The sequence below is a fragment of the Cucurbita moschata genome, unplaced genomic scaffold (assembly GCF_002738365.1).
Source record: "Cucurbita moschata cultivar Rifu unplaced genomic scaffold, Cmos_1.0 Cmo_Scf00001, whole genome shotgun sequence".
NCBI lineage: Eukaryota > Viridiplantae > Streptophyta > Magnoliopsida > Cucurbitales > Cucurbitaceae > Cucurbita > Cucurbita moschata.
In genome coordinates, this window is record NW_019268517.1 from 254,415 (window position 1) to 263,591 (window position 9,177).

The 9,177-nt window shown below is 35.8% G+C and overlaps 1 protein-coding gene across 3 annotated transcripts; it reads right to left on the reverse strand.

The window, feature by feature from the left end:
• Positions 1-157: 157 nt before the first annotated feature.
• Positions 158-8,414, reverse strand: LOC111444453. 3 transcript variants are annotated; one of them, XM_023082556.1, is made up of 16 exons: positions 8,041-8,414; positions 7,121-7,315; positions 5,742-5,816; positions 5,431-5,598; positions 4,993-5,156; positions 4,255-4,473; positions 3,963-4,089; positions 3,585-3,773; positions 3,305-3,391; positions 3,056-3,210; positions 2,772-2,891; positions 1,862-2,087; positions 1,645-1,704; positions 1,401-1,574; positions 474-583; positions 158-391 (listed from the first exon to the last, which is right to left on the reverse strand). In XM_023082556.1, the coding sequence occupies exons 1-16, from the start codon at positions 8,236-8,238 to the stop codon at positions 226-228; spliced, it is 2,433 nt and encodes an 810-aa protein (XP_022938324.1). In that variant the 5' UTR covers positions 8,239-8,414; the 3' UTR covers positions 158-225. The 3 variants fall into 3 exon arrangements, with proteins under 3 accessions (XP_022938324.1, XP_022938319.1, XP_022938328.1); XM_023082551.1 differs by having other exon boundaries at positions 3,293-3,391; XM_023082560.1 differs by lacking the exon at positions 158-391 and having other exon boundaries at positions 557-637; positions 1,378-1,574; positions 3,293-3,391.
• Between the last annotated feature and the right edge of the window lie 763 nt (positions 8,415-9,177).

The following is a 9,177-nucleotide window of genomic DNA, read 5'->3' on the forward strand; positions in this document are numbered from 1 at the left end:
AAAAAAAAAAAAAAAAAAAAAAAAAAAAAAAAAAAAAAAAAAAAAAAGAGAATTTTTGAAAAGCTAAATAAAATTGCATTAATTATAAGTATAATAAAGAGGATATGAGTATAAAATTTATATTATTTTTTGCATCAGAGACTATGTTCTAATTAAGTGAAAGAAAATCATTATCTAAATTCTTATTGGTTGAGAGACGTGTTAAAATATTATAAATAGTGTCAGTTAGCGGGCTGGTGATGAAAAGAAGATGACAAGAAAGTAAACTACAAACCCAGCTAGAAGAATTCCTCCATACATGTAATTCTGAGACGACTCCACTGGGTATTTATACTGAATGCTGCAGCACTTCATCTTCTCCCTCTCTTCGATCAACACATAGTCCACGTACCTACACCATCCACACACATCATATTATTATGTAGCCTATGTGCTATACAATTCAACAAAACTCTAAAACCATTGTAGCTTACTGCTGTGTAAAAATGGAGCTCTGGAATATTTCCGAGCTGTTCCAATCTGCATCTTGTAAATGATGGTCGTATAATAGCGATGACAGATCCACGAGCTGTTCCTCGAGGTTCTGTTTTATGAATCGGTTATAATGTGAAGAGCTTTTGGTTGCTGAAAGTAGTATCTGTTAGGAATCACGACTCTCCACAATGGTATGATATTGTCTACTTTGAGCATAAGCTCTCATGGCTTTGCTTTGGGCTTCCCCAAAAGGCCTCATACCAATGGAGATAGTATTCCCCACTTATAAACCCATGATCTTCCACTAAATTAACCAATGTGGGACACTCCCAATCCCAATAATCCTCAACACCTCCCCTCGAACAAAGCACACTATAAGCCTCCCCTGAGGCTTATGGAGCTCTCGAATAGCCTCCCCTTAATTGAGGCTCGACTCCTTTCTCTGGAGCCCTCGAACAAAGTACACCATTTGTTCGACATGTTAGTCACTTTTGACTACACCTTCGAGGCTCGCCATTCTTTGTTCGATATTTGAGGATTCTATTGGCATGGTTAGGTTTAGGGCATAGCTCTGATACCATGTTAGGAATCACGACTCTCCACAATGGTATGATATTGTCCACTTTGAGCATAAGCTCTCATGGCTTTGCTTTGGGCTTCCCCAAAAGGCCTCATACCAATGGAGATAGTATTCCTCANTGAAAGTAGTATCTGTTAGGAATCACGACTCTCCACAATGGTATGATATTGTCCACTTTGAGCATAAGCTCTCATGGCTTTGCTTTGGGCTTCCCCAAAAGGCCTCATACCAATGGAGATAGTATTCCCCACTTATAAACCCATGATCTTCCACTAAATTAACCAATGTGGGACACTCCCAATCCCAATAATCCTCAACAGTATCATCGACATGTTAAGCGACTTACGTCCAAGTATTTCTCAAGTCGTTCGACTAATTCGTGGGGAAATGGTTCAGGTAGGTTGGTGGTTCTTTTAAAGAACTTCTCCAACCATACATCGGTTGTTGTCTTGTTCTTCTTTCCTTTTACTGGTTCGCCAAGTGGAGTTTTTAGATGTTCTGCTGCAAAGGATTGGACAGCCTGACACCAAATAAACAATGATCAAACCGAACTCATCCAAGATTAGAATGTCAGATGTAAATTAAGTTACCTCTGATGTATCTCGGACTCGGTGAAGAGCTGAATCTACACGTGCATATATTGTGTTCCTCTGTCGGGGAAGGAGGTCGAAAACGGGAAACATGATTCAGCAAATTGCAATGATACCAGTAAATGAGAAAAGGCTTGGCAAATTATCTCTCAAACGCCAATCATGTTCGATGGCCTTAAGGGCCATAAGATTTTGGAGATACATAAGTTGTCCTTACCAATGCAACATCTTGTAGCATTTGACTGACTTGAGACGTGTTCGAGAATGGACCAAATGGATGACAACCAGCTGCCCAGAGCCAATTTACAACTGCCCTCTCATGAACATGAGAAGCTCTCTCATAAGGTGCAGTCAAACCACCAACAGCTGAAGCAAGCCCAGCCAATATATGACGTTGTGCCTGCGATGGATCGGCATATCTTCTGTGTGTTTCGGAAACATATCTACACCAAAAAACACACTTGAGCTATATTGAAAATGAGTAAACTGTCGTAAAAAAGGAAAGAGAACTCACCAAGTTCCCTACTTCACAAACGGCATGCTAATACTACACAGCTAGAGAAGTTGGTTGAGGACCGATGAAGCACCAAACTAACTGTTTATACGGGGCTCAGCATACATTTGTTTTTGTTTCTGTTTTTTGGAATTTAGTTAAGAATTCAAATGTTTTGTCAAGAAAGATGAAACTCATTGAAGAGAATTGATGAGAAAACAAATACAATTTTCAAAAACCAAATGGTTATCTATGTGCCTAAGAAGTCAAGCAAGCTTAGACTAAGCATTGTGAAGGTACCAAAATAGTCTAAAACCTCCCATGAGGGTAAACTATACACAGACTTCAATGAGACCACTGCTACAAACATTGGGACAGTCTAAACCAGTCATATAAGAGGAAGAAGAAAAACAATCAACGATGCGTTCTAGAGTAATTTTTGATCTATCGGTAATCGTATGACTTATGGTGAGAAACATTTTTCGTTGTATTTCTATTTTCAATTTACCAGCAGTTCAAACAGGAATTCACAAGAATATGTACAGGAAGGTTTGTGTAAATGATTTCACTCTGTAAACTAATAAGACGATTGTGGATTTACTTGCATTCATCAATGATGTAAGTTTTCACTCACCTCAAAGGTATCTTTTCATTTTGATGCTCGAGTACTATGACAACATCTTTGCTTGCATAAACTAGGCTGTCATCCTCCATCATGAGCTTTGAATCAACGTCAGCCAATGATAGGACAAAACTGAAAAAAAGGAAACGATGGCATGAACTTGGATCTTAATGACTATTAAATGTCAAAATAGTAAAATATTCAAGTCATCAAGATTAAAGCTGATTTTAATCCTTACACTTCTCCCGTTCTCCCTCTCAAAACCCTCTTTTATAACCTGAGTTTGAGTTGCTTACACTGGAAGTATCCTAGTTCCATAAGTTCGATGCAAATCCCCCGGCTTTTTTTCGGTTTTCTTCACCTTCTTGCTAAATTTTGCTTGATATGTAGCCCAGTGAGGTTTGTGTTTCAGTACTGAATCAATTGAAACATCACTTTCATCCATCCAGTGCTGTTAGACGCCGAAATATAGATCATTAAACTTAAGTTCACTGGTGAAACATTTCAATTCACACAATATGCTAACAACAAACCTTTATGCTAACCTGGCGAAGGAAAAATTTATCAGATAAAGATGGATCAGCCACCTCAAGCAAACCTGCAGCAAGCACATCAGCGGACCTTTCCATTTCCTGAAACAAATTTACCAATTATTCACTGAATAGCATCAACGAGAATGCTAAAAATGTCCAATGGTCACGCTGTTACATGGAAGCTACTTAACTAGTCCATGTAAACCATATAGTAGATTGAATTCCCTGAACAATATCAATATTAGGTAAACAAAATGGTCAAGTTCTGTATTGATAAAAAGACAACAATTACTTCTCTAAGAATAGCTCCATCCAAATACGTCTTGGTATGAACATGAAAACGACCATCATTCTTTGTTTCCTGTAGGGAATGGCTTCGCATTGCTTTTGAAACAGCTATGGCCAGCTTTTCATGACGATGTAATAAATGTGCACCACCAATTATCACTACTTCTTGCCCAGCATGAACCATCTTTTTAACCTGAAATAACGTGAAACACTTACATGAAGAGGTTTGTGTTCTATATCAAACCATAAACCCAAATGTAGAGGATGTTAACATTCTGTAGTCGTACAATGAATAACTTTGTAACCATTTAACTCAGATAAATAAAAGTTTTAGCATCATCATTCGTGGAACTTTATACCATATTCAATGCAAGGGTCTTACCTCTGCCTCAATTGCTTCAACATTTATACTGCAATTGTGGCCTTTCTCCATAATATTGTATCGATTATGATTTTGCAAGACAATTATGGGTATAAGCAACCTTGTCATCATATCGACAGTTTCAAACCTACACACAAGGAATAAATAAGGATAAGACACTATTCATCAAGTTCCATCAGTACTCCTACTCCATGTGAGCCAGTTCTTCTCTAGGGTTTAGCCTTCTGCAGTATGCAGGCAACAAAACTAATAGACTAGGAAACATAAAATGAAATGGATGAAATGAGAGAACCTGACATCCGGGGCAATGACATGTTCAATAGTGGTTGATACTAGGGCAGCGAGTTGCCCCAAAAAATTATCTTGGGTAGAATGATCAGTAGCTGCACCAAATCCTCTTGGAAATAGCACGTTCCTCAATCGTGGTAGAGTTCTAGAACTGACGCTTCCTTCTTCAGTTTCAATTTTTCCATATGTACATGGGCCAGCTGAGAGATCAATCACAGCATATCTGAATATAACACAGAAAGTTAGACCCTAAAAGAACTGTAATAACATAAGAGAGCTCTAGTTACAATGTTGAACAACAAAGAAAAGATTAACATATGCACATTCCATCATCAAAGAAATAAAAAACAATTGCACTGGTCGGGCTCAAAGATTAGCTGAACCTACCACCACAGTGATCAGCCTTCATTACGATACCAGTGGCAGTGATCACAGTAGGTCTAATGATATGGATTCAACCACTTGAGAAATAAAATTGTATATAAGCACTCCACTTGGCTCCACTATTAACATCAATCACTGAAAGCATGTGAATAACATCAACAATCACAACTTAGTAACTTCCACTAGGCTTGTCTGTGTTTAATGATAGTTCTTAACCACTCAAAAAACATAAATAAAATTAAATTTAACCATTAAGTTATTACAATTTGCAATGAAACCACATAGAAACAGCAAGACTCCCCAAATATATCTAAAAACAAACCATAGTTATCCAAATCAGGGAACTTTCAAACAATACCTGCCAGAGCCCAGCCAAACTTGAGTAGCTCCTCCTCCATCATATCTATAACGATAAATGTAATCTCCTTCTTGTTTTTTCATATCTTCCTCATTTAGCTGGTCAAGTTTCCCATGCATTAAACTATCAAGATCAATTTCTTTATGTCTGGGGTCCATTCTGACCTGTTAAAGAGACGGTAAAACACAAAATGAAACTAAAGCAACAAAGGATGACAGTAGAAAGAAATTTTTTTTAAGGACGGTAGATGTTCACAAACAAATAAAAAGGATGTTCCATGAGACAACAGAGGAAAATAAAAAGAAAGAAAAAAGCACTTCATCTGACAGAGACAAGAATATTAAATGTAAAATTTATCGAAAATTTTATGCTTTCTCAAGGAGACAAAGTCACCTAAAATTTGTATTGAAACTTTTGATGCAGACGAAGTCACCAAACCTTATCAAAGTTGACAAGAAATATGGCAATTGGCATTAGTCTATCCCTCTCAGCAGTAGCATATCCCTCATTCTCCGTGTCAAATATATAGGAATATAACTTCTGAAACACAGGTTCAACTGCTGTTGCTTCAACCTCAAACAAAGGAACATCCCTTCCAAAATCAGTCTGGAAAAGTATGTGTACAAAAATAAATGTTAACAAACTTCCCCAAAACTACATATAAAAAAATATTTAAAAAAAAAAAAAAAAAAGAGGAAGAAGAAGAAGAAGAAGAAGAAGAAAATAGCAGCACAAAGCTTTATTTGCACCTCTCTTGCAGTTCCAGCAGGAATCATGGTCTCCTTCAGCGCTTTCTCAAGAGCTATCAATTCAGCCTGACCTGCCTGTAGCAGTGCAAAATATAGTAGCTAAACTAAAGAGCTTTTTGTACAAAAATACAATATTCATTAAGAAAAGTATCATTTCAAATTGATGAGTGCAAGCAGATTTATTTATGCCTTTTGAGAGAAAAGCAAAGTGAAGTGGCGAACTAGTTTTTTTGCAGTTGTTTGGGGAATCTAGATTTTGAGAGAATAACAGGATGTTTAGAGAGGCGGAAAAATCGTGTGAGGGGGTTATGAAGGGGGCTAGTTTTAATGTCTCCTTGTGGGCGTCAATTGTTAGGCTCTTTTGTAATTATAATCCTAGTTTGATTTGGTTGGATTGGAGTTCTACAGATATTTTTCGACTCCCTCTCAACCTTTTGTTTTTTGTTGAGTTGTTTATTGTACGGTCTTGTATCTCTTTCATTTTTCTCAATGAATCCCCACTTTTTTGTCCTTAACAAAGGAGATGAGGTTCTTCACTAAGTTCAAAAGAAAGAAATAAAAAGAGTTTCTCTATGACCTTGTGATGTCCCACATTGGTTGGGGAGGAGAACAAAACACCCTTTATAAGGGTATGGAAACCTTCCCCTAGCAGACGCATTTTAAAGCTTTGAGGGGAAGCCCGAAAGGAAAAGCCTAAAGAGGACAATAGTTGCTAGCGGTGGGTCTGGGTCGTTACAGACCTCCTCCATTTGAGTATGAATTATCTTATCCCATTTGGAAGTATATCATCACATAATTATCTATGATTATTTCTATCTCTATAACAACCACTTGATGAAAAGGGGAGGAAAATGGAAGTGGAAAAATAGCCACGGGAAGGATTCCTCTTTGGATGACAGGCACTATAACTAGTATTTCTATCATCAGTTGTTCAAGACCTTTGATCTCTACCCAGATGATGAAAGAAAATGGGATCACTTCTTATGGACACGTTAAGAATGATTCTGATCTAGTTCATGGTCTATCTAGGCGTAGAAGGCACTCTAGTGGTACCTAACATATGCTGATTTTGGCAGACCATGCTATATATATGTAACAGATAAATAAATTCTATATTTCTAAAGTTTGAAGGCCTTACTATTGGGATTATTGGGCTAGGAATGGATAGGGAAAAGACCCTAAAAGATTAAATATGTTACAATTGAAGTATGACTTACCAAGCATGCTTGTATTTAATCAATCAAAATAAAGATATAACTTTCGGGAAGTTATAAGTTCAAAAACATGAAGTCAAGTGCAAAGGGAGCTATAGTCTAATAAATATAGATCAAAGTCTTGTACGAGTGTGAGTTACTTAACAAAATAAAAATGAAACTCACAGGAAATGCATTATATACGATATGATGTTCAATGTCAATGGGCTCGCCAGTCTCAAGACATGATGGCCTATGAGACGGGAAGCAGTCTCTCAGAAACTCTTGCAGCTTGTGTGAATCTACTAAGTACCGGTAGGCTCCATCGCCATTTAAACCAATAAGGATAATGTTCACTTCAAGTGGAACCTGAAAGGGAACCTGTGCAATGCTTTTATTAGTTTCTACATGAGCAGTAGAGAACCTATGCATTGAAATGAGATTGTCAATCATAATCAAACATGTTCTAATTTTTTAGCTATTTTTGTAAATGGGTAATATGCATCATAATGTTTCATAATTCACAAGTTATGAAGAACCAAGGCAACTAGCAATAAAAAGTTAACGAAAAATTACAAGTCCTTACACGTCGAAACTCACTAAGAGGTATAGGTCGGATCCATGCTGATGTCAAAGGACTAAAATAAACAAATCCAGACTACCGAAGCATGATCATAAGATCACAAAAGATGATCAAGGCCACCGCTACTCCCTTACAAAGGATAACAACAATGCAGACCTATCAACGAGGACAACCTTCCCACAATTCGACAAATGGATTCAAATGCGAGTCCATAGCTCGATTCCATGAACAGCATTCCTCCATGATAGCCAAAGATTGTACGTACTCGAGTTTGACCGACAGGAAATAATGCCTTCAATCGAAAACATTGAGGAGGAAAGAAGAGAGAGAGAGAACATAACGCGCAAATCTGAAACTCTCTATTCCTCCTAATCATTCTAACGTCGTTCAAATCCCAAACGGGAGCATTAGCGAGCGCGACAAAGATAATCTAATCATAGCCACTGCATTTCATTCGAGTAAACAATTACAGAATCAAGGATGCGGAATCATGGTATGGAAGAATATACAGCAAGAGAAATACCTCAGCTCGTGAATGAAGCATGCGACGAACATCATGTCGAACACTATCTCGGACGGTATGGAAGGCTCCATGATGCCAGTGAGGGTGTCCCGGATCTCTCCTGAAAGCTTGAGCTGCCGACTCCAATGGAACTGCAAGCAATACGAAAACAAAAACACAACCATATAATAATAAGCTTGAGTTTAATTCTGCCGCCATGGAACTGAGAACCGACTGCAATTCCCGAATCCTTTCTTCTTTGACTGCTCAGTTTGCGATTGACGCTGCGATTACGTCTCCATAAACATGAAAGAAAATCAAGAAATTGACGATCAATTGTTAGAATTGGATGATAGATGATTGATCAGCAGCAGAGCCAGTGGACGCGAACTGAACTGAGAAAATTCGTCGAGATGATTTATATATTGGTTATTTAATCGAAATAATAAAAACTCTATATTAAATTGTATTTACAATGCAACTTTTTTTTAAATAATAAATATAAAAAATAAAAATAAAAATAACTTTAAATATATTTCTTTATTCAATTTTCTTCCGGTAATTATTTTATAAAATAAAATTGACTGAATGAACAAATATAAACAAATTTATTTATGCAAATAAATCAAATATAAAGTTAACGTAAACAAAATATTATCAATTTAACTTTCTAAAATATTTTTTAAAAATTATTTTAAAAACCAGTAAAATTAATTTAATTAATTAACTTTACCAATATTATGCTTTAATGGACTATTATAACATAATTTTTACATTTTCACAAAAAAAAAAAAAAAAAAAGATCGAAAATCTTGTGAATTTAGATAAATTGACATTTTCTTTTTATTAAATTTAGATTTATATAAGGTGGGTCGTTTGGAGTTTGTAACTAAAATAATAATAATAATAATTTATTTTTTAAAATATTTGTCTGAGTGAACAAAAAAATCTCTTCTATATTTATTATCATAATGGCTCTAAAATTAATTAATTAATTATTAATGTATTAATTTTTTTTTTGTACTTTTATATATTATTTTAATTTAACTAATATATTTTTATTGACCACGTAATGTACTTTAAAAAGCTTAAATACTCATAAAATATTTTTTTATAAAAAAAAAAAAAAAAAAAAAAAAAAAAAAAAAAAAAAAAAAA

Coding starts and splice junctions, on each gene's coding strand:
- LOC111444453 (XM_023082551.1), bottom strand. CDS start 8,238: ATGGCGGCAGAATTAAACTCAAGCTTATTATTATATGGTTGTGTTTTT. Junction 5,599..5,741: donor CTGCTGGAACTGCAAGAGAG/GTGCAAATAAAG, acceptor ATACTTTTCCAG/ACTGATTTTGGAAGGGATGT. Junction 1,575..1,644: donor GAGTCCGAGATACATCAGAG/GTAACTTAATTT, acceptor ATTTGGTGTCAG/GCTGTCCAATCCTTTGCAGC.